The sequence below is a fragment of the Thermomyces dupontii genome (genome assembly GCF_041956625.1).
Source record: "Thermomyces dupontii strain NRRL 2155 unplaced genomic scaffold VTN31scaffold_11, whole genome shotgun sequence".
Taxonomy (NCBI): Eukaryota; Fungi; Ascomycota; class Eurotiomycetes; order Eurotiales; family Trichocomaceae; genus Thermomyces; species Thermomyces dupontii.
The window spans coordinates 538971-561417 of NW_027192317.1; the positions used below are offsets into that span (position 1 = coordinate 538971).

The 22447-nt window shown below is 51.8% G+C and overlaps 9 protein-coding genes across 9 annotated transcripts; 4 read left to right on the forward strand and 5 right to left on the reverse strand.

Annotated features, from left to right (window-relative positions):
• Nucleotides 1-1247: 1247 nt before the first annotated feature.
• Nucleotides 1248-2174, forward strand: VTN31DRAFT_2283 (uncharacterized protein; the record flags this gene model as incomplete). The annotated part of the gene is made up of 1 exon (XM_069402434.1): nucleotides 1248-2174. One exon carries the CDS (start codon nucleotides 1248-1250, stop codon nucleotides 2172-2174), a length of 927 nt encoding a protein of 308 aa, XP_069257379.1.
• Nucleotides 2175-2265: 91 nt separating this feature from the next.
• VTN31DRAFT_2284 (uncharacterized protein) lies at nucleotides 2266-3549 on the forward strand (the record flags this gene model as incomplete). Its single annotated transcript, XM_069402435.1, has 1 exon — nucleotides 2266-3549. One exon carries the CDS (start codon nucleotides 2266-2268, stop codon nucleotides 3547-3549), a length of 1284 nt encoding a protein of 427 aa, XP_069257380.1.
• Nucleotides 3550-4351: 802 nt separating this feature from the next.
• On the reverse strand, nucleotides 4352-6197 carry VTN31DRAFT_2285 (uncharacterized protein; the record flags this gene model as incomplete). Its single annotated transcript, XM_069402436.1, has 4 exons — nucleotides 4352-4363; nucleotides 4427-4976; nucleotides 5037-6074; nucleotides 6160-6197. 4 exons carry the CDS (start codon nucleotides 6195-6197, stop codon nucleotides 4352-4354), a joined length of 1638 nt encoding a protein of 545 aa, XP_069257381.1.
• Nucleotides 6198-10081: 3884 nt separating this feature from the next.
• VTN31DRAFT_2286 (uncharacterized protein) lies at nucleotides 10082-10379 on the reverse strand (the record flags this gene model as incomplete). The annotated part of the gene is made up of 2 exons (XM_069402437.1): nucleotides 10082-10182; nucleotides 10229-10379. 2 exons carry the CDS (start codon nucleotides 10377-10379, stop codon nucleotides 10082-10084), a joined length of 252 nt encoding a protein of 83 aa, XP_069257382.1.
• Nucleotides 10380-11829: 1450 nt separating this feature from the next.
• VTN31DRAFT_2287 (uncharacterized protein) lies at nucleotides 11830-13932 on the reverse strand (the record flags this gene model as incomplete). The annotated part of the gene is made up of 1 exon (XM_069402438.1): nucleotides 11830-13932. The coding sequence occupies one exon, from the start codon at nucleotides 13930-13932 to the stop codon at nucleotides 11830-11832; it is 2103 nt and encodes a 700-aa protein (XP_069257383.1).
• Nucleotides 13933-14979: 1047 nt separating this feature from the next.
• Nucleotides 14980-17868, forward strand: VTN31DRAFT_2288 (uncharacterized protein; the record flags this gene model as incomplete). Its single annotated transcript, XM_069402439.1, has 5 exons — nucleotides 14980-15531; nucleotides 15586-16326; nucleotides 16397-16503; nucleotides 16553-16715; nucleotides 16774-17868. 5 exons carry the CDS (start codon nucleotides 14980-14982, stop codon nucleotides 17866-17868), a joined length of 2658 nt encoding a protein of 885 aa, XP_069257384.1.
• A 1335-nt stretch (nucleotides 17869-19203) lies between these two features.
• VTN31DRAFT_2289 (uncharacterized protein) lies at nucleotides 19204-20514 on the forward strand (the record flags this gene model as incomplete). The annotated part of the gene is made up of 3 exons (XM_069402440.1): nucleotides 19204-19429; nucleotides 19482-20031; nucleotides 20106-20514. 3 exons carry the CDS (start codon nucleotides 19204-19206, stop codon nucleotides 20512-20514), a joined length of 1185 nt encoding a protein of 394 aa, XP_069257385.1.
• Nucleotides 20515-20810: 296 nt separating this feature from the next.
• Nucleotides 20811-21299, reverse strand: VTN31DRAFT_2290 (uncharacterized protein; the record flags this gene model as incomplete). Its single annotated transcript, XM_069402442.1, has 4 exons — nucleotides 20811-20922; nucleotides 20982-20991; nucleotides 21058-21082; nucleotides 21153-21299. 4 exons carry the CDS (start codon nucleotides 21297-21299, stop codon nucleotides 20811-20813), a joined length of 294 nt encoding a protein of 97 aa, XP_069257386.1.
• Nucleotides 21300-21861: 562 nt separating this feature from the next.
• Nucleotides 21862-22413, reverse strand: VTN31DRAFT_2291 (uncharacterized protein; the record flags this gene model as incomplete). The annotated part of the gene is made up of 1 exon (XM_069402443.1): nucleotides 21862-22413. The coding sequence occupies one exon, from the start codon at nucleotides 22411-22413 to the stop codon at nucleotides 21862-21864; it is 552 nt and encodes a 183-aa protein (XP_069257387.1).
• Nucleotides 22414-22447: the final 34 nt, after the last annotated feature.

A 22447-nucleotide genomic window follows, 5' to 3' on the forward strand; every position in this document is an offset into this window, starting at 1 on the left:
ATAGGGATTGGGGTCGCTGATGGTATTGCTGTTGTGTGGAGGGGTCTTGTCTGCCAAAATTAGGGCTAGACCCGAAATTTCCGTTTCTGGTTCAAAGTGAACCCTAACCCTAACTTTCTGTGACGTCCCCTTCGTTCCTGACAGTTCATCTCCTCTTCAAGACAACTAACCACCCTAGGTGGATGGAGTTGACCGTGAGAATCGCTCTTCAGAGTAAATAGAACAAAGAAGATTTTCTCGTGTCCTGAGTCCGGACTCGGGAAACGAATATCCGAATTCATTTCCGGTGGAATAAGTACTCTCAATGGAACAAAGACAGAGCCCTCGCCCGACTCCGACAGCGATTCTATAGTACTCTCCTGTGTCTTCCTCTCATCATCTGACTCATGGCTTCATTGAGTAGTTTTTCTTTGTCGATGTTTGTGGGACTCGGTGTCTGGCCTGATCCAGGCTTGGGAGGATAAAGAAGGTCTCGACGACAATTATGTCACTCGCAAGAAGAGAAAACCAAACTACATGTCCCGTGTCAGGAACAGTCTCTTTTTGAGATGACGAGGTCAATCTAATATACAAATTGTCGACCCCCGGAGCTTCTCTCTTCCCGAGCTTGATGGGTCAGGACCACGGTTGTGGACTTGCAGCGTTTCTGACCGAGGCTAATCACCTTGAATCAACGCTTCTCTCATTTCGTCTGCCAGTGTCTTTCTTTGTCCAGTGACGTTCCTTTGCAAAACACTCTTTTTACTCTGAAATTCCTCTCTCGCTCTCCGTGATCTCGTCTGTGTAGACTGATCGACTCGATCGAAGATTTGTCAATCCTTATCATTAAACCCCAGATCATTCGTTGCTGCCATTGCTCGATATGCGGCTTCCGCTTCGACTGCTGCCCACGGCCTTGGTGCTGCCCCCGAGTGCGAGCGCCCTGGAGGAAGTCATGGCAGGGCACTTCACAGGATCTGCCGCTTCGGCGTACGCTGACTTGCCTAAGTCAAGACAAGAGGTACGGCCCCGCTGCACGCCCACCCAAGATTTCATCATCCTAAGAAACAGAACAGCTCGTGCAGCGAGATGGCCAGGATGAACTTTTGAAACCAGATCCGCGTGTCCTTGCAACGTATACAATAACTCAAGTCCGCACGAACTGGGTCACGACGGTCAGCGCCCATGTCAGCTGGTGCAGCGGCTCGTGTGCACAATCGACGGCAAAGAACCAGAATCAGTACGAGAATTCCCCCGTTTGGTATGCAATGGACGATGATGGGGAAGAGTGTTATCCGGACGACAACGCCGATGGGTATCCGCAGCCGCCGATGCAGACGCCCCCTCCCCTCGGCCAGACGCAACAGCCGAGCTTGCAGCCCTTGAATTATCCGACGCCGGCCGTCGTCCCGCCAGAGTCAACATCGGCGGCGCCCGCAGGCAATGGACAAACCGTCACCGTCACCCACTACACGTCGACGGCCCAAGTGGTGTCGACGATGACCGTCACGCAGCCAATCCAGGTCACGGACTATGGTGCCACCGTCACCGTTACCAACGCCAACAGTACCGAGACTGTGACGCGCACCGTCACGCAGACTGCGACGGTCTCGGAGACGGTCATCCTCGGTGTGTTGCCTCCAGAGAGTCAAAGTCCGGCGAACAATCAGATGATGCCGGACAGTCAGCTCCCCGGAAATCAGCCTCCGCCGAGTATTCAAATCCCACCAAGCAGTCAGGTTCCCTCGAGCAGCGTGATGCCAATCACCTTAACGACGTCCGACGGGCAGAACTTATGGGCGACCACCACCTCGATGATCACCTCGACAACGACCACAGAAACCACAACCACTATGTCGGGGGATATCTTGCAAACATTCGGGACCAATGGGCCCGAGGAGACAACAATGACGGCCAGCACGACGGGTAAGTTGGAACCATTGGTAGTGGAAACGACAGGGGTCAGAATCATCCCGGCGGGTGTGCAACTGATAACCAGTTTGAGCATAACGATTACAGAAACAATGACTGCTACCGATCAAGGTAGATCCCAGCTCCTCACCTCTTCATGGAATTTTGTTCCTGATGTTAACGAAACGACATCAAGGCTGACATTCGCCATTTTTTCCAGCGACGGCGACCACGGAAACGGTAGACATTTCAACATCCATGAGCGAACCTGGTCCTGCTTTTAACCCGATGGTTCCCGCGTCTTCTGCCTCCTCCTCCTCCTCCTCCGCTGCGAACCTGACCCTCTGTCCTACCCGAACCGTCAACCCGACGTATATGCCCACCCCGCCCGTTCCCAAAAACTACACCTGGGGCTGCCCGCCGGGAAAACTCTGCCATCCGGAGCAAGACGACTGCAACTTCGAAGTCGGGCCCCCGGCGGAAACGTACTACTGCCGTCCCGAGGAGTGTATCGACGTGCCGGACCGGCTGCCAGATCAGTACTGGGGCAAAGCCGTCGAGGGGGAGGAACTCGGCAAGTACAACGTCTCGCCGGGATACTTTAACCTCAACCCGAGCATGTTCGGCCTGGAATATCACGACGTCTTTGCCTTTCCGTCGGGTATCCAGCTGCATAAGCCGGGCGCAATGCACCTCAAGCGCCTGATGATCCCGCCCTTTCCGAGCACCGGTCATCGTCGTCCCCCGCTCCATCAGCTCGATCCTCGACAATCGGCCGCAAATTCAAAGATTCCTGGATTTTGCTACGGCGAGTGCAACAATTGCATGCTCGAGGCCGAGGCAACCGGCAAGACGCCGAACCTGTGTCTCTCGGACTCGGCGTTTAGGGAGCTCCTGCGTGAGTGTAATGAGTGTATCGAAGCCCTTGGCAATAAATCCACCGACTCCAATAACGATAACAGCCCCATCCCGGACTTTGCACAGTTTCTTTCTTATTGCGACACGGTGGCCTCGGAAAGTTCCTCTGCAACGGAAGCTGCTTCGAGCTCCGATGATTTCAGCAGCAGTGGTAGCAGTGACGGCGGCGGCGGCACCAGCAGCAGTTCGTCAACACTATCAACGGCGGATACAATGCCTTCCCTTCCCTCCGTCGCCCAGGCTACCTCTTCCGGCGCACCGATCATCGTCGACGGACCACTACCAGCATCCGCCTCCGGCATGGTAATTGCGCCGCAGCCGAACCTCCCACCCGGTTCCTCCTATCCTGAGGGCACCTCCAACCAGGACCAAGGTCAAGCCGGCGACAACAATGACGGTGCCGAACAATCACCGTCATATTACTACCCTGGACCACCCGCTTCAGGCCTTGATTCATCATCACCTGGCGGGAGTCAGTCTGGCTCTGGTTCTGGGCCCAACAACAGCAACAACAACAACAACAACAACAACAACAACAACAACAACAACAACAACAACAACAACAACAACAACAACAACAACAACAACAACGGCGACTCTGGACAAGATCAAGGCCCGTCGCGAGAAGAATCGGGGTCGGGGTATTTTGCGGGCACAGCACAACGCAACTGTCATGCTTCGTTCGGCTCCTTCGTCGCCCCTGCGGTGATTTCGATGTTACTGCATCCGCGTCTCTTCTAAGAAGCGAACTCCCGTCCACTTGTATTATTAAAAGGCTGGACTTGTTGTTTGTTCAGCATTGTTCACTGTAAGTCTTGCCTTTTCTGGCTCCAGGTGAATATTTTCCATATCTGTACGTATTCGTAGACATGTGTGACGTTTTAGTTTTTTTTTTTTTTTTTTTTTTTTTTTTTCTTTTTTTTTTTTTTTTTTTTTTTTTTTTTTTTTTTTTTTTTTTTTTTTTTTTTTTTTTTTTTTTTTTTTTTTTTTTTTTTTTTTTTTTTTTTTTTTTTTTTTTTTTTTTTTTTTTTTTTTTTTTTTTTTTTTTTTTTTTTTTTTTTTTTTTTTTTTTTTTTTTTTTTTTTTTTTTTTTTTTTTTTTTTTTTTTTTTTTTTTTTTTTTTTTTTTTTTTTTTTTTTTTTTTTTTTTTTTTTTTTTTTTTTTTTTTTTTTTTTTTTTTTTTTTTTTTTTTTTTTTTTTTTTTTTTTTTTTTTTTTTTTTTTTTTTTTTTTTTTTTTTTTTTTTTTTTTTTTTTTTGGGGGGGGTTTTTTTTTTTTTTTTTTTTTTTTTTTTTTTTTCGTTCTCTCTCTGGGATTTGATTAGCATCATGGTGTTTTTTTCGATTGGTTGGTTTCCTTGCCTAGCATGTGTCGATTCAAGACATTACGCTAATGCAGTCTCATTCATCATTGGTTTTGCATTGGTGTGAGGATAGAGTCCGAAGAGCATTTCGTACAGTCAATAGAATTATAATAGTAGACAGATACTTATGGACAAGCGACCACACCCACATAAAAGACCTCCCAGTCAAGAAATGGACCGATTAAAAAACGTACTACACCAGTTAGCCCGGTCATTCCCGCAGTTCAAATGAAAACAAGGGACCTTGAGATCTTACCGGAATAAACAAGTACGGCACCCGCTGTTCATACTCCTTCCATGCCTCACCATACTTAACCCGGCAACGATCAATATCCCGCATAGCGCGATGAGTGATCATAACGGCAAAGAAGACCGGATAGAACCAGGGGAATGGACTCTCAAAGCCCGTCACTAGGGCCCACTGCAAAGCAAAGTAGGCGTCGCAGGTGTAGTGCACCTTCCGGGCAAGTCCGTACCAACCGGACACCAGGATGGTATGGCCCTCCGGGGTGCGGATGACCTCCGGGTTCTTGAGGGTGCTCCACGGCACCTGCGGGAAGGTGTTGCGGAAGACCATCGTGCCGCGCTCCTGCTGGCGGAACCGGTTCTTTTGCGCGTTGGCCGAGTCCCAGACCCAGTAGACGAAGAGGTACAGCAGGTACATCCCCACCAGCACGGCGCGGTTCCAGCGGTAGGTGTCCGGGTGGTGGTTGGCCAGGTAGATCGTGCAGTGGCAGTAGCTCAGCGGCACGCCGGCGATGTTCCAGAAGATCAGCATGAAGCCCCATTTCTCATAGTACATGTCCCTATATCGAGCTGAATTAGCCTGCAAAAAGCCTCCAACCTTCAAGGAATATGTGACTTACCAGGTCGACACAATGCATTCCTCGCCCTTGGAGCAAGCATTCGCGTACAGCCAATGCGCCAGCAACAAGAGCCCCATTTCGCCCGAAACATACCCATAGTTCTCGTACTGCCGCGCCGCGGCACCCATGGTGATCAGGAGCAGAATGTACCATGGCAGACGGACCTCGAAGAACATCTTGAAATCCAGAATCCCAAACATGCGCGGGTTCAGCTCTGCGCCCATGAAAAAGTCATAGATGAAATGGCCCGTCATGCGATGCTGGCGACCCCGGACAATCGCCGACACGTACGCGACGACGGAGATCGCGAACCCAGAGATCACTGCAACGCTCATCAGTGGGCCAAACTCATCGATGATGGTGTACAGCTTGAACAGGCCGGTGACGTGCAACCCGATGACAGTTGCCAGCGTGACATAGAACGACCACACCCCCGAGCAGTGATACAAAAGCTGCTTCCCACCCTCGTGCGGCAGCGGCCGGCCATGGATTTGAACGCCCGGAAGGAGAATGTAGCAGGCGGCCTCAAAGATAAAAAAAGTCCAGAAGATCGTCCACGCCTTTAACGACGGGTATGCGCCCGTGTACACCAAATGGCCGAGGTGCGCAAGGAATTCACCAAAGCTCTGTCCCTTTTCCGGCAGAGGCAGCTTGCCATCGTAGTACGTCGCGCCGATCCACATGTAGTACATGAGGAGAGGGAAACCGGTCATCAAGGCCAGCGCGCCCGCGGAGCCTCCGAACTCAAAGTGGCCACTGTAGTCGATCTTGGGGTCCATGCCCTCGGCCCAGCCGTCGACAATGCGCGGCTTCTTTGCGCTGCCATTCGCGTGGCCGTTCGAGTGGCCATTAGCGTGGCCATTCGCCGGACTCGAGCCGGATTTGCGTTTCCATGTCGATCCTTTGAGTTCCGCGGCTGTTTCCGTGGTGATGGCCATCTCTTCCGTTGTTGTGCTGGAGGGATCTGGGGTGGCTGAAGCACGGCTACGGGTCACTCGCCGAGTGGGAGTCTCGACAAAATCAGGCCGCTCGACCTTTCTGTCAAAGAAAAACAAGGCGTGAGTTAGCCCATGGACCTTGTTCCTCGAGATCAGAACAGGTAGGAGGGTTTTTATATACTCACTTTGGTGTTTTCCCCGCTTGTGACCTTGTCACCGTCATCTTGATCTGGTGCCGAAAGTGGCAGAAAGCCCTGAACCGCGGAAGAACGCAAGCTGATGTGGAGGAGAAGTTGGACAGGGGAAAGGGATCTTCGGGACCCGAATCCTTCTGTAAGTAACTTTCTGGAGCCAAGAGACTCGTTTAGCCCATGCTCATGCTTGAACGGCGGCTTGATCCACAAGATCCAAACGAAAATCTCAACACCAGGTCCTCGCGTGTCCTCCGTCCGTACTCCATAGTTACTTACAAGAAGCTAAAGTTAGCGCGTCCAGCCCCTGCAATGACACTTTGGCAGCAGTCTCTGGGCCAGGGATACTCTTTAACCATTGCAGAATCCTCTGGCCTGATCAGACTCATTCAATTGCCGTGTATGAAGCGTTTGCTGGTCTTCTAGGACACGGAAAATGCTACAAACTGTCTGATCATGCATGGTAAGAAACTTGGAAGTCAAGGCCGCATCCCTCGGAACCCGTGGCCTCCGAGCAAAGACCCCTGGGCCCTGAGGCCCTGAGTCCTCTCCTGCCAAGCTCCCCACTTGAGAGCCGTCCAATCACCGCTAGTCATATGCGTCTGCAAATAATTAATCCTTGAAATTGAAGCGAAAAACTCGTTTAAAAGTTAATATTCTACAGGAGTTACTGTATTATTACGCCTGTTACGGAGGTCGGGAGTCGTTTGCCAGTTACGGCGAAAGTCAAATCCTCCGTTACTCCGTAGTTTTTCCGAACAACATTCTTGAATTCTTTCGTTGCTCATTAACTTCTCCGTTGAGTGACATCGTTATGATTATGATGAGTCCGGAGTAAATCTCCAGAGAATGGAGACACCACTGGGCAGCTGGGCTGAAGGCACAGTTGGTTCGAGTATCCACGAGTTAAACACAGGCGTAACTTACATGTCAGCGACACATGCATCCGTCAGTGGCGCTTCCAACTTACTGCAATCAATATTTGTGCTCTCGCCGACGCCCATCTCCAGGCCGTTCAACACTCGGGGGTTCATTCACCGAACCCTCAGAAGCATGTTCTCTCAGACCATTCCCGGATGATTCATATTGACAGCCTGTAATTCCACACGTAGCCCTGCTAGTCCAGTTTCACCGACTTGGTCTTGCGGCTCGGGAATCGCTTCTTCACACGAACTCTCCGAGTACGGATACTCTGCAAGCGAATTTCATGACCTGGTTCACCTCTACCAGGGCCATCTTGCTGTCGTTGGCACTCATCAATATTGGCCAAATGACAACTGTCGGTCTTTCTCTCTGGTTGCAATTTCTTCTCAGCATCAGAAAGCTTTCATTTGGACCTCGACAGTGCATGAATCTTCCTTGCTTGACACTTCGACTGGTTCCACTTGAGAACAATTGACGCGTCATTCAATTGAACGGATAAAACGATCAGCCCAGAACACAGCTGCAAAAGAATCAATCTCGCAACAGGATGGCTCAAGCCAGCACATATCGAATCAAGAGATTGCAACGGTGACAACACGATCCTGCATTGGTCACCGAGATTGATGGCAGGGATTCTGTAATACTCGCAAACAGCTCAATCAGGGTACCCTCTACCCTGCTCACAATAACTCAGATCTCACGCATGGGACTCGAGACACAATGCAATACAAGAGCACTGGCAAGTGCACCCAGTCTCAATCTTTCAATAACAAGAAACCATACACTGGCACTGACACTTTCACTCACTCATGCACAAGAGAGGTGAAGTCCGAGATTCTAAGAAGATGATGGGAGGGGAAACCCTCAATAATAAGCCCCTCCATGCCACCACAGGTAAACCTTAACAGCTTCAAACCACATATTATGTATCCAATGAATGTAGGATGACCAATCGAACAAGAGAGAACACGATAACATGCATAACATGTGATACTGGGGATAGTGAGGGATGTGAAAATATTGTCCAATTATCGAACGTGTCCCCATCTTCCAAGTCTCTGTGTATGCCTTTGATGTGTGGCTTTCATGTAGCGAGGTTCTCTCAGTACATAATACCTCCGTGACCGGAACAATCCATACGGTTCGTTAGTGATGTTCACACCCTTCATGTCCAGCCGAGCAGCTTTACGGAGTACAGAGTTATGGACGATTCCTCGCCTACAATAACAAGCAACCTACTCGATTTGCAATCATCTCTTGTCGTATCCTCCACCTGAAAGCAGTTCTTGCCCAGGAAAGAGAAATCAGATTGCTCGTTGTCAGTAGACGCACTCGAGCGTTTCGCGGCTGTCATCTTAGACTCTTGGGCGCTGATTTGACGTTGTCAGCTCACTGTGACTAAACGGCTGAGAATCAGTCAAATATGTCCGGGAGACGCCGTTATCTTGAGAACTGAATGAGCCTGTCCACCATAACTCAGGAGGATTTCGATAGATTTACCTAATTCCCTGGCGCCATCACCGAGCTAAACGTAGCTCTGAGTCAGTTGCTCTTCTGCTTCTTTCATTGTTGTCGGTAGTTCGTACAGTGCAACGTAAGGAGTACCGGTTGGTGAAAAGTTAGTTGAACTGGCTGCTCATAGCCAGACCTCTCAACTCGATTACGTGATCGATGGAACTATCACTACTGGCGACCCTTTTTGTCCAGCGGGGCTGGCGCCCAATTTGAGAAGACAAGAAGACAATACTATCAGATCGGACAAAGACACTTTCCGGAATCCGGGAGAGGCTCGGCCACCGAACAACCCGGACGTTGCTAACCCCGATGCTCTATCTCATCTCACGACTCTGAACTCTTCTGCGGTAAGGAGGCACAATCTCAACGTCTAGGGACAGTTTACAGAGGCACTCAATGGAACGCTCTGCGGCAACCAAAAGTCATTCCCAGTGAGTTGAGTGTCTATGACCAGTCTGTTCAATACCTACCTACGTATCTTATCAGACCTTTACCTACCATTTGGCGACATCCGGCTAATTCCAAATACCAAGTTAACTTCCTACCTCCTTAAAAGCCAAGAGCTCGACAGAAATTAACAACCCTAGAAAAGTGAGAAGGTTGTGTTTCTTGTACTCTCTCTTCTTTCTATTCTTAGGCTTTTCCTGAATAGGCAGTTCCGGTGGGGATCAGCCCTAAAGACACAAGTGGGTATCAAGTAGCTCTGACACAAATAAGTACAGTAATTCACAACAACATAACTAGAGCTTCGAGTCACTGCCCACTATTGTCAACGTGAGATGCTGGATTCCTAGTCAAGGCCAGATGGTGTAGAGATTGACAGTAATTATCACTATTACGGAGTATTAGTACTGTAGGTACCGCTTATCTACCTGACACGCACCGGTAAGGGACTTCGGATGAGTACTCTGCTAGTTTCGTCCTCTCGCAAAATCGCCATGATATATATATTGCCACTACAATATTGATTACATCAAGTATCTTAAAGGAGAACGCGCTTCATTGACATTATTGACAATGAAGCGTTATGACCCGCGGAAGATTTTTTGACTTGAGAAGTTTGGCGCATTTCTGCAGATCGTTACTGGCACTCCTAATCAGTGCAGCGAAGGCACTACCAGTCAATATTGAAGTGTCTCATTTGAGTCATAAGTACCATGATTGCATTTTGTAGATTGAATCTTTTTGTGGTTACCTCAGATAATGTACTATCATTATTGACTCCCTGGTGTAGTCCATAAGAAAATAAAAAGGCACAACTGGAATGGATTTTGCCGCATAATACCTACCATCACAGAGTGTAAGTACATCCGTGTATAATGTTTCAAAAAGCACCTAGATGCCGTTTCTTCGACAGATTGCAAAGCAACTCTCAGCTTCATATTCTCCGCTAGGGACCTCTCTGAGAATCTGGGCAGTCTTAGACACTGTGGCATAAGCTGCAAGCCACCGAAGACGGCTTTTGAGATCGATGATCCTAAGCGTCGATATTCTCAGATCCCCCGGCGTCGTCATACTTGGCGAGCGAGAGTCCAATAATACTAGGTAAGGGTCTTTCATTCGTGAATAGACATCCCGCTATCGTGAGATCACATCCCGTTTCCTATGAAGGGGATACTCGTACATGAAACCGATTGAGCCGCAGTTTCGACGGTAGTGACATCATCATCATTATCATCGATAGGGTCATCACTTGAGTTGATAATCGGCATCTTCACGCCGGGAGTTGTGTCTCCATGCGGCGTTGGCATGAGCCAACGTACGACAAGCTTCATAACCTCCTCATGGTCTTCAACTTTGAATTCGTAGGTTCTGCTCTGCTGCACGTTCAAACATCCATCAAAATGTCCCTGCAAAACATGGACTTTGAGCCGATTGAGAATTCCTATGACCAGTGCCTGGGAAACATTAGAATCAATCAATGGGGAAAATCGTTCAACCGGCAACAGGTTCCGGTAAACTCACAGGATATACCAGGGATTGTTGTCCCTCCATGACTCTCATTTACCAATTCATGAAGCTGGTCATGGTAAGAGTCTCCGGTTGAATCAATGCGTCGTCTTCCACTGGTGAATGATCGCAAACCATCAAAAGGATTTGATGTGGCTTCCTCTTTGACAAGGGCTCGTGAACATTTTAAACGACGAAGCAGTGCTCCAAGCCCAGTGTGTTGCACCATCGCACACCAGATCGAGACGATTGCGGTGGCCAATATCATTTTGTGAGCGTGAAAATTTCCAGGAGGACGACAGAAGTCGTGGAAATAAAAGAGGATCTTACGCACTCCCCATCCAATTTGACGGCCACAACTCAGTGACCTCATACAAATGGCGCGCGATGATGGCCAAAAGCCGGCGACCCTCCTCGTATTCGCTGGCCAGCTGGCGAGGCTTGCGTGGCCGGAGGCCTGGGTGCGGTGTACCCTCATTGGGATACCAGAGAGAAGGATTGCAAGGCATAATTGGCAAGTTTCCTGGCGGCAAGGGAGTGAAATCCTGATTCGCGACGTCGGCTTCTTTTTCAGAAAGGGATGCCAACAAGCGGATTCTTTCCCAGTCGGCGCTGGTCTTCTTCGCGCAGGACGACTTGCCGATGATCCTTTTCCAGGTTCGCGATCAAGGCAATCAGTTGCCGATACCACTGTTTCTTGGGCTCCCACCCCTTTCGAGGTATTGGGGTAGTAGCCTACTACATTTGCGGGAACCGCTAGGATCCATGGGCAATCCAGATTCTTGCTGTGGACACCTGGAGACGCAGGAACTTGTCTGATGATGATGAACTGTTGATTTCAGAAGTACGAAAGAGGAGAAGAGGTGTCTACTCAAGATGAAGGTTGACGTAGTTACTGATTGATGTGCACCTACGGAGCACATCCATCGATAGGTACCGAGTACTTTAGGCCGCGTTACCAGAGGTACCTCTTGAGGCTCCTCTACTGCAGCAAGGGAATTACCATGGCACTTTGTAGCATACTAGCGAAGGCTGTAATCAATCGAACTGGGTGCAGACTATGACTGCAGAGTATTGGCTTTTGTGGATAGCTCTTTTATTAAAGTAGTTATTCCTCTATTAGCGGAGCTGAGCCAGTGCTAAATACTTCAAATTATCATATCGAAGTCAACGGAGGATACTACTATCTTCAGTTCGCCCAAATCAGATCTGACGCCCATGCTACCAGCAGACGCCAACGCCCTGACACCGCTTAATGTCCCAGCCAGACAAACCTCACGCACCGCGTTGAATATTCGTAGACAAAAGCGTGATCTTTTTGCCCTTTTTCTTTCGACCCCCGCTTGCCGGATTATCTACCGATTGGTTCTGCTCCAGAAGCTCTTCTTCCCATCCTTTGCGCCAGCCATCATTGACGGGGGCAGCCGGAGCAGGTTCTGGTGTACTTGGCGCCACCACCGTTGTGCCCCAGACCGTCCGCTGCCCTGGCGGACTGGAAGACGGGCTGGCGAGGGCCCCGAAACGGGACGATCCTTGCAAGGGTGGTGTTGTCGCTGGAACGTCCGTGTCCGCGGCGGATGGCCCCGCCTGAGAGCCCGACAATGGCAGAAAATCTTCGTCTGAGAAAGGTCGCTCCGGTGTTTCCTCAAAGCTCAGTCGTTTGCGACGAGCCGCAGCCCACCTTTGCTCTTCCTCCTCTTTCTTCTCGGCACGGATCCGTGCTTTTTCTTCCCTGGCTGCCTTCTCTCGGTTGCGCTGTCGTCGTTTGTTGATCTCTGTCTGAAAACGGTCGAGGACTTCGGCCGGCACCACGTCCGTCCAGTCACATTCCAGAAAGTGAACCTCGCAACCGTACGGAAGATGAGAAAGGTATTTGGCCCGCTTGCGCAGGTCGTCATCGACGATATGACCGGAAGAGATGTGTTCGACCCGGGGCAGGATGGTGGTAGGGAACAATGAGTAATCGCCCCAAGCGGCTTTGAGGATGCGGATGTCCAGAGGAGACAAGTAGAAGTGTGGGAGCGCTTGGTAATAGTAAAATGGATGGTTCGACGATCCAGATTGTGTTGGAGTTTTGGCTTTTCTTTTCGAGTCGCTCTCATCGATTTTCACATCAGCGACCTTCTGCGACAGCGTCTCCCCGTCTGAGGCGTCGGACTGGCCGAGAGCGTGCTGATTGACGGCCAGCGACTGTCCTGACGTCGCCGCCCGGTTGATAGTATACATTTCAGGGGCCTTTCCTGAGCTTTCGAACTTAATCGGCTCGCGGGCTGGCTTCTTCTCAACCCTGACGATGTCGGGAGGATTGCCGATGCCGCGGATGCGTTCTTTGGCTTCCATGATACTGTTGATCGCCTTGCGGATCCATGTCGTATCCTCCCCATAGTACAACTCATCTTCTTGCTCCTGTCGCTTGAGATCCTCGATCTCAGCATCGTACTGCGACAGCATATACTCTTCCCCACCCTTCATGATCCGCGCATAGTCCGCCACTTCCGCGGCATGATACCAAGGTACATCCTCGTCTGGACCCAACTCCATTGCGTCTTCGAGCGGCAGAGCCAGAGTACTGTCTGGATTCCGCTTTATCAGGCGTAATACCACATCGCCGCCTTCTACCGGCAAGTCGTGGTTGTTACCCTGAAACCATCGGACCGGCCGGATGTCCGAAAGATAGATGGCATCCCAGCATATCGGGCAAGTTTTCCAGCGCGGCTTCTTCTCCGGCACCGGATGCTCCTCGTCGGTCGAATGCATGTAACGGATTAGGCAGGGAAAACAGAAGATGTGACCACATTTCGCCATCCGAGCCGCCACGGGGGTCGACAAACAGATGGGACAGTTCGCAGCTTGCGTCTTAGCGGACGCGAGCACCTGCAACACCGAATTCCAGTCTAGGTGAACATCCGCATTTGCCGCCTGCGCATGGTAGTGGTGCAAGGGATTGACGATAAACCGGTAGTTTGCATGCACATAACGGGCCTTGTCGACCGCGTGATAGCCAGAACCCAATCCCCAGGTCGGATAGCGGGGGCCGCGGCGATGCGGCGGCGGCGCATTGTATTGGGGACGCGGTGGCAGAGCAAAGTTCATCAGATGCGTGATGGACGTTTGTCCCTTGCGGCTGGTAGTAGACCTCATGACGACCGATTCCGCTAAGACATCGTCCTTGGTCAATGCTGGGCGTTTATGTTTCCTGTGCTGATTCTTGCGCAGCTGATTGTTCCTGGACGATGATTGTCGGGACGTCGAGCCCGCACCGAAGCTACCGGAACCGCCTGGGCGACGCTGCGGGGGGATGGGCTGATATGTTGCGGGAGACGGCGGCAGGTTCGGCGTGCTGGCGGCCTTGGAGGATGTTGAGCCCTGTCCGGTCATGGACGACATCTCTCTCGCTCCCCCGATGCAGCCGGTTCGGACGACCTCGGCGATGGCGAGCCGTGTCTTGTCACACGAGGTGACGGAGGTCTTGCGCGAGAATCGGCAGGCTTGTGGCGCCGTGTGGCATGCGCGATGTGGGAAATGAAGGTCTGATACATATACGGAGACGGGCTGACCAACTCGGCGCCCGCCCGCGAGTCTGGGGGCTCGAGATGGGAGGCGTACCCTCGACGGGGTGCGGGAAGAGGTGTTTTGCCCTCTGACTCTGATCCTACGGAACTGCCTTATGTCATCCGGGCTTGGCGGACGGGGTGTGCATTTGGCCTCCTGAGCATTTTTCGAGGCATTGAGTGTGTAATAGTACTCCGTTGGGGCATAGAAGACAGAGTGATACTTCTTGGCCTGAGATCTACCAAAGTGACGAGCAACTACTAACAGTACTCATCTTGCTCGGAAGGCTCAAAGCGAGCGGCCTGTGGACAATTGAGCGGCTAGACGGGCGGCCTGAGGCAGAAGATCTGTTGATGCCTGAGGCATCAAAACCAAGTGTCCCATCGGGCTCACCACTCCATCTGCTTTTAAAATAAGAACGATCGATCGCCTTCCCCCAAATCTTCACCACCATCTCTCGGTGCTCTCCTCCCGCCATAGATCACGCCCTGCTCGCGGGCACAGCGTGTCTGGCGACGCCTCTCCCTGGAGCCTCGATCGAATTTTGTCAGGTATGTCACTTGCATCCACCAGCGAGCTTGATCAATCGCCGCCCGCGTCAAGCGCCGCGGAAAAAAATAAAAAATTCATAGATGACAAAGAAATCAAGAGCACGAGAACACACACACACTCAAGTCACTCCAAGTGATTCCACGGCGATCCAGAGGACATTTCCACTAACGCGCTGCTTCCATAGTTGCATCACCTCGCTCCCTCGTTCGGCCGTGCGTACAGCAATGGCAACCTAAGCGAGTGGCCACTGTTGCGGTCTCTTGAATGCTCCGTCTAGTGGATCTCGCGCATGGCTCCCATTGAGGCCGCCTGCTGGTCAAGATGAATCACCATCTGCCCGCACTGCCCCATGGGCAGCCGCCCATTCCCCCTCCGCCGCCGCAGCGCCGACAGCATGACATGCACTACGCGAATGGCCCGCCCAATGTGCGATCGCCGTCCTATATGACCTACCCTCCCCCAGTCAATGGCCACGTTCCACCAGCCTATAGCCAGCATTATCCACCTCCCTGGTATGCCTCGTATCCCCCTGTGCATCCTCCACCGCCGGGCCCGCCACCGCCTCGCCCATATCAACCTCCATATGCGGCGCCCTTGATAGTGTCTTCCTACCCCCATACCCCGTCGGCTCTCGCTCCAGCGCATGGTCCGCCGCCCGCATACCCGCCACAGTCACGCTCGGCCGCGTCTACTCCAGTGCAGCACACTTTGTCGCCGACCCCTGCACGCCAGACTCCGAACCCCATCGACAGTCAAGCGGAGAACCCGCCATCGTCTGTCGAGCTAGTTGCATCTCCCGCGAATGCGGTCACATCGACTCCGCAGCAACCCAAAGCCTCTGGATGGCGGCTGCCAGTTCCGTTTCGCCCTCCCGTAAGACAATCCCGACTACTTTACCAGTTCAATGCGCTGACATCCATCTCTCAGCTACCTTGGCTTTCCGTTCCCGAGGCTGCTTTCCCGGCTCGCATGCCACATAGACGCCGGGATGGCCGTTCACTGCAGCGTTCTTCCGTTTCAGTAGAGCTTCCTGCCATGGAGACTCAGAGACGAGAAGCCCCGCAAGCAGAGACTCCGACCCCGGAAGTCGCGACTGAGAAACCTGCAGAAGCTCAAGCCACTGCACCATCGGACCCGCAAACACCGGTCACCTCTCGCGCGCCTTCGGAGGCCGGGTCTACTCATCCTACGACGCCGTCTTCAGCGACTCCTGCTCCGGCTGTGTCACGCACTCCGACCGCGGCGTCGACAACTGGTGCCAAGCAACAGGTACCGCTGGTCCCTGTGGTGCCCATTGTGCCTGCCAGTGCTCCCCGTCCAGGATCCAAAGGGGGCGCAGGTAAGCCCGCAACCCCCACTTCGACAGCAACGGCGCAGGGGACCTCCGAAGCCGCAAAGGAGGAGACAGAAGGAACGGCAGCGGAGAAACACACCCCTCCTCGTCCCGCGCCCAAATCGTGGGCGGACTTGGTGAAATCCAAGTCACAGCCTCGTGCTCCTGCTCGGGGTCCTTTGTCAACAGATACTGGGAGTGCGCGCACTCACAGCGAGTCTTTGGTCGACGTCCTACAAAGCCTGCCATCCGACGTCAATCAGTACGGCGACAAGATCCCCTTTCTAGAGCCGCGAGGGCTGGTGAACACAGGAAACATGTGCTACATGAATTCTGTATGTCATTGCCCAACTGGCCACACATGTATCTGCCGTGGTGTCTCCCAACTGACGAGTCTGTCTTCAGGTTCTGCAAATCTTGACATTCTGCGTGCCGTTCTATCAGTTTCTGCATTATGTCGGCCGCCGCGCCGCTCATAGTTTCAAAAGCGATATGCCTTTGATTGATGCTACGTATGTTTCTCTACCGAGTTCGGAGAAGTCGCGATTGACCATCGTCTAGAATCATGTTTATGAAGGAGTTCCGAGTTATCGACGCTGCCGTGTCTCAGGAACAACTACGACTGAGGTTGAAGCCTAACGAACTCGAACAATTTGGCGAGGCCTTCATCCCTGAGTATGTTTATGAGGTCATCCGGCAGTTGCCGAGATTCAGAGATATGCGCGTAAGTATCCACCACTGATCGTAAACTACCTGTCGAGTTATCCTGCTGACGACAGCAGCGCGGCCATCAGCAGGACGCCCAGGAGTTTCTTGGGTTCTTCCTGGAAGAGCTCCATGAAGAATGCACGAGGGCTCTGGAAAAGCGCTCACAGGACACAGGAGCTCTCGCAGAGTCTGCAGCCGTTAACGGTGATACCCCGGCTGGCGAGGGATGGTATGAAGTCGGTCACAAGCAGAAGGCGGCAATCACTCGATCATCTGGGCATATCAGCGTCGAATCACCCATCACGAAAATCTTTGGCGGCAAGATCCGGTCAGAATTCAAGGTACCAGGGAACAAGAATTCGGTCACTCTCGAGCCCTACCAGCCTCTCCAATTGGACATTGGCTCCCCGGATGTTCACAACATCGTGGACGCGCTCAAGGGTCTGACGAAGCCTGAGACTATTTACGGCGACTTCGCCTCCTCTCGTGGCTCTAATGCCACAGCTACCAAGCAGATCTTCATCGAGACACTGCCTCCTGTGCTCATCCTGCATCTCAAGCGCTTCCAGTATGACAGTGTCACCAGGGGAACGCAGAAAATCTGGAAGAAAGTTGGCTACCCTCTGGAGTTGGAGGTTCCGCGAGAAGTCTTCCCTCCTCACCGCCGTAATGCTATGGCTCTACACGGCGGTCTTCCGCGGTACCGCCTCATTGGTGTGATCTACCACCATGGAAAGAATGCCAGCGGGGGGCACTATACGGTGGATGTGCGGCGGCAGGATGGTCGCGAATGGATCCGGATGGATGACACAGTAATTCGACGTGTCCGCAGTGAAGACGTTGCTGAGGCAGGCAGCGAGGAGGACCCCAAGGTCTTGGCTGCCGCCCTTGAGCAGCACAAGCGCGATCGCAACTCAACCAACATCTACGAACAGATCGATACCGACAATGATGACTTGCTTGACAACGATAAGGGCTGGAGCCAGGTGAACGGGACTGGCTCGAGTGGACATGCCAGCAAAAAATCGGTTGGGCACACCGGAGCGAACGGCGTTTCTTCTCCGGCGCCCTCAGGTGGCTCTCCTGGCACCAGGACGCCTCTCGGGCGATACGGGAGCCGCGACAATCGGGTTGCGTACTTGCTGTTCTATCAGCGCGTTTCGCCCTAGGCGATCATGTCTGACATGAGCGCCATGTACACTGTTACACTGTGATTATGATTGGTGGATGTGTCTGGATTTCCACCTATGACCCTCTACCTACGCATCACTTTGTCCTTCCAGCCCGCGATCCGTCCTTGTGGGTGTACATACCGAGAGGGCAAGAAAAGAAAGAAAAGAAAAGAAGGGTGGGGGAGTTACCGCGTCGCTTTTTTCCTCTTCACGACAATGCCTGGTTTGGTCCATGAGGTTACGACTTCTTTTCCCGAAGATAATTCTTATTATTATTTCCCTTGATACACTGTCCCTGCCGACAATACAGCATCTCCTTCAATCACCGTCCCAGTGACAGGCCGCACGACTTACAGGTGGCTTCCTCATCTGTTTTCATTTGTTTTCAATTTCTCCCGTTTCCTGCGGATTGTTGTGGTCATCGGGCAGGCTCGCATCTCGCTCAGGTGTGCCGGAGCCTGCAATATACCCCCTATTTCTGTCATGCTTACCTCTGGTGTGATATTTATTGACGTTTTTTCCTCTATTACGTGCTCGTTGCAGACTGCTTGCAAGTGCGCCTCGGAGAAGCCTCTTGAGACTGACAGCCAGTCGGCGACGTTATTCTTTTCTTTCTCGTCCACTCTTTTGAGTCTTTTCTCGTCTGTCTCATGGCATGATGGGAATGCGTGTGGCTGATGGGGAACGGGAATGTTGGATGACGAATGATGCCTGTTTCGTCCTTGTTTGCGAGGAGTTGATGGCAGACTTGGTCATGTTCGTGACCATGCTTCCGCTTTGATATGGCTCCGTCCGTCATTTCACCCACTGTATGTATGCATAATATGTCGGGTTCGACATCGAAAAGTGATGCTACTTTTAGAGTCGAGATGTTCCAAACGCTTTAGTATTGTCGATAATATCTCTTCCCACTGAAGATCCCCAGCAGTCATCACCGGTCCAAGATTTGGGAGTTTTCTCGAGAGGACGGTTCACTGCTCCGTACCTACACCTGCTTATGTAATCATAGCTGGGCGACGATGCTCACACCCCCTCATATTCGTCTTCGTTCCCCTCCAGACCATCATGAACTAAGTTGTTCTCAGATTTTTTTTTTCCTTCCTGATTTCTCGCTCCAGGCTGGCATATCTGACGAGTATTCCTCCATTCCTTGCGGAAATCAACATAGTGTGTTGTGCGTCTTCACTGTTCACGAGCATCGACTGCATCCTGGCCCGCCTCTCGAGGACCTTGCCGAGTCTTGTACTAAATGCGCATCGAACGGTGGGAGAGAGAAGCACCCGCTCTGTATTCTTCCTGTGTCGTCGTCCACCGACGACCTTGTCGGACACCATGACCTCGACAACAGGTCCCGCTGCCACGACATCCTCACCGAGTCCAGTGTCCGCACCAACGCCCCCCGCGAATAACAACGGAACGGAGTGCCCCGCACCGAGTCTGAAGCGTAAACGAACGGGTGAAACAAAGTACTATGCCGTAAAGGCAGGATTTCGCCCTGGGATCTACGCCAATTGGAACGATTGCCTTAGGCAAATTACCGGGTACAAGAACGCAGTCTGTTCGTGATACCCATACATGCATTCCACGTACTTGGACTGACGGCGCGGTAGTCAAGTCTTTTACATCTGCGGAAGAAGCACGATCTTTCCTCACAGGACAGAAGAGCTTCTCCACAACTGCCGGATCCCAGGAGCCAACCCGATTCTACGGCGTCCAACATGGCCATGTGCCAGGTGTCTACACGAACTGGGCCGAAGCGCAGGCGCAGATCAAGAATTTTTCGCGGCCGCGATACAAGAAGTTTTCAACAAGAGAAGAGGCAGAGGAATTCGTGCGATTAGGCTCGAAGCAGAGCGCCGCACCGCGGCCTGCCCCCGGCATGACGCAGGAGCCTCCTCGTGATCCAGAAGGTGTTGAGGTGCCCGCTGACCAAGCGCCTCTTCCTGCAGGAGCTGAAGATGGGTTCGACCCAAATGTTCTCTTAAATCCGGCTTCGGGAAAAGTGGTATACAAGAAGCCGGAGCAAAAAGCGGCCACAAAACTGCAGCCGACGGCGTCTCCTGGAATGCTGCGCATATATACGGATGGGAGCTCATTGAAGAACGGCTCAAGGGCAGCGCAAGCGGGAGTGGGCGTGTATTTCGGGCCCGGGGATCAAAGGTATAGTTGAAATTCGGCGACTCACCCACTTGCGTCAATCATGTGCTGACCTGCGATGGTTGCTCCTCAACCAGGAACGTCTCCGAACCGCTCAAAGGCAGTCGCCAGACCAATCAGCGAGCAGAGCTGACTGCCGTCCTGCGCGCCTTGGACATCGCACCACGGCATCGCGACGTGACCATCATCACCGACAGTCGCTATGCCATCGACTGCGTGACAGTCTGGTCCATCAACTGGCGGCGTAACAACTGGATGACTGCAGCCGGAAAGCCAGTTGAGAACCGGGACCTCGTAGAAGCCATTCTGGCCAAGATCGAGGAGCGAGAGTCGCTAGGCGTCAAGACGTTATTTGAGTGGGTAAAGGGGCATAACCGTGACCCCGGTAACGAGGCCGCCGATCAACTTGCCATCGATGGCGCCATGCGAGGCGCTGTGAACCAGGAGGCGAGCTTGATCAAGAGTCCGGAAGAGGATGATATCTGATATCTGTGTTATTGTTTGGACATTTATAGGGTTGGGATCGAAGCAGGTTCGGAATTGGTTGATGGCGTTGGGCGGTTTGTCGAATATAAATCTGGAGACAGGAGGCATCAAATCTGAACATGAACCGGACCATACACATCGGTACACTCACTGAACGAAGTACTACCATGCGATATCGTATCAATTTCACATTTCTCAAAGGCCTTATTTTACAGAAACTGTCATGATCTCTTTTCATTCATGACCCATCATTCGTTCCTCCGATGCTGGAGACCATCCATCATCCATGTCCTCGCTTACGCGGCGTTGATCGACACAGGCTGATCCTCCTCGATAATAGGCTGATAATCCGTAGAGAGAGTCCGGACAGTCTCCATAGCGGTCGTGGGTGCTTCTGCGGCGAATCCTCTGAATACGACAGTCAATAACCAACCAACTACCAATATGACTCGAAACGGGGAGCATACCGGAAGATATCTGCTCATGACACAATCGCGCCATTAGCATTCCTTCTCCTTCTCTAAGACTACAAATAGAACTCACCGAATGTGTGGGTAATCAAGCCGCCCTAGTCAATAGTAGTAGACTGATCAGCTTCCCTACTGAGAAGACGACGTAGATTCGACGAATTCACATACACCGTCAATGATGGCCTTCTTCGCATCATCAATGACCGAGTTCGGCGTATCCTTCGGAAACATGACAATGAACGACTTCTTCTCGACCGAGGCGGCGAGCGCAAACGCGAACAGTGCGGTGATGAGGAAGAATAACTGGAGCTTCATGGTGATCGAGACCGTGAAGTTGACGAAAACTGAAGTCTACTGTTGATGTCGCAACCGTCTGGGAAGAATATTGAACGTCGCAGGATGTCAAATCTTTTCGTCAAAGTGTAGAATAATCACTATCATTGATCGCGAGTGCGAAATGGAGGTCATGGACGCCCAACGCCTGCCGTCGGTTGATGACGTTTTGGCCCCAGGCTTCACCAGGCCCAGCGTCGCCCATAACACGGTGATCTGCAGGGAAACTGGACTCTGATTGGGTGAAAGTCACGTGCCACTCCCGCTGTTCTGGAACTCTTTTGGCGGGCGGTGAACCGAGAAACAAGGCAACAGTGCTGAGACTTTTCAGTCATGCCTGAGGCGTCAACATTGTTCGATGATAGTTATGCTGACTAAGAAAACACTTGGCACGGCCATTTTTCTTCGCTCCGTCCTTGCTTTCCCACTGATTTCCTTTCTGTTGATCTGGCCTGGATATTCATTCTCGTCGCCTGTTTCAGCACCTTCGCATCCGCCTCTCTGACCCAATTTCACGCACATTCCCCCCCTCGTCTTTCTTTCGTCATCGCACCCTCCCCCCCTTTATCCAAGGATACCGAGTGTCAAAGGTTGAGGACAACAAGGTGTACGGTTGCTGGTTTTTCAAGTGGTCCTTTTGCTCTTTTGCATCGTTGCAGGTTGGAAGATAAAGACCAAAAGGAAGGCAAAACAGAAAGCACGCTTTCACCTTGTTTCTCTCAGATTCTGTGTGCGAAAGATAGGTAGCAAGCCATTCTACAAGGTTCCCTGTTGTATTCCCACTATTGCCCAAGACTGTACGTGATTCCGAGTCAATATTGAAGGCCTTTGCCCTGAAGAGAAAGAGGAGGGATAAACAGTGAGGGCTGAAGGGAAAAGAAAAGAAAAACAAAGAGAAGAAAAAAGATTGGTGAACTGGGAAAAAAAAAGATTGTAAAGAACAGGCCTGGCGCTTCACAAGACCGGTGGACAACGAACGATCAATTCGGCAAACGCTCCATCTTTCTCGCGTTGCGAGATCAGTGTCTCGACTGAGAACCCCGTTTGACGCGTCAACTGATGCTGTTCTAGATCCAACCCTCTGACTCGGCTTCATTGCACGTCAATCCGGTTGATCCGGTTCATCGCCC